The 1,070-nt window shown below is 46.0% G+C and overlaps 1 protein-coding gene across 1 annotated transcript; it reads right to left on the reverse strand.

Annotated features, from left to right (window-relative positions):
- Positions 1–450: 450 nt before the first annotated feature.
- Positions 451–758, reverse strand: PPTG_23525 (hypothetical protein; the record flags this gene model as incomplete). Its single annotated transcript, XM_008911205.1, has 2 exons — positions 451–492; positions 582–758. The coding sequence occupies 2 exons, from the start codon at positions 756–758 to the stop codon at positions 451–453; spliced, it is 219 nt and encodes a 72-aa protein (XP_008909453.1).
- Between the last annotated feature and the right edge of the window lie 312 nt (positions 759–1,070).

Genomic DNA, 1,070 nt, shown 5'->3' on the forward strand with positions numbered 1-1,070 from the left:
ATATTTTGTGTGACATGGAACCAGCACATGAGTACAGTGCTATCAGGTATCTCGTTTGTGCACGCGTTGTACTGAGCTTTGTCAGCATCCATCATTACAAAGTCAGACAAAAATTGCACGTCGAATAATTCCAGAATCACACGCTTTAAAAACGCCAAATACCATGCAACATCTTCATGGCGCCGTTGTGATGTACAACAGTATAGAATAGGCAAGAAGCTTCCAGCACGATCTGAAATTTCGGCAACAGAAACAGGATATTTTTTTTGCTTCACGCAGTCGTATGTAGTGTCTAGATGTATAATAGTAGAAAGTGATGGGTTTTGCTGTACATCGACATAGCGCTCCAATAGTCTTGCGCATGATAATCCAATACGAAACGGATTGCCTAACGCACCCGTACCAAGGGCTGGCTCAACTACACCACCCACCATTTAGTATCACAAAAACCTAGCAGAGAATCTGGATCTTGATCCCAAACTCTACGCGAATCTTCACAATCGTACATGCATAAATCGTTAGAACCGGATCCATGGAGTCGGGTCGATTCTTGCGCCGCCAGCCTTTTGGTAGTTCTGTACCTGAGCGAGCTCGGGAGATGGACCACCAATTCGCCCGTCTCTTATCTCACGACATAGAAACGAGTACAAAACTTGGGCAACCATTGAAGGGGTATCTTCAAGTTTAGAGTCCAGGTAGACTTTCATTTCACCAGTTAGCCTAGCTGTTGTAGTAATTGGTGGCGCATCGTCAGCCATAGTATCTTTACCTTGCACAAACACAATCTTGCCATCACTTTCCTGGCATTCTAATATTTTGTATCGGCAGTGACAGGTTTCCCCAGCGGCCTTGCATCGCTTTGATTTGCACTTGGTGACTATGCACCGCATCTCGTGCCACGTAGATGTCAGATTGTCCTCGTAGTGGGCAATGTGGTATACTCGACAATGATGTAGCTCACTAGTCGGACGGGAAAACGGTGGTAAGACAGCTAAGAAATCGTCATACGAAATAGTGCCTCCAGAACTCCACACTTTATGCCATGGAAGGCGTCCAGCGCGCCCGCTCTG

This window comes from Phytophthora parasitica (assembly GCF_000247585.1).
Source record: "Phytophthora parasitica INRA-310 unplaced genomic scaffold supercont2.41, whole genome shotgun sequence".
Lineage (NCBI taxonomy): Eukaryota > Oomycota > Peronosporomycetes > Peronosporales > Peronosporaceae > Phytophthora > Phytophthora nicotianae.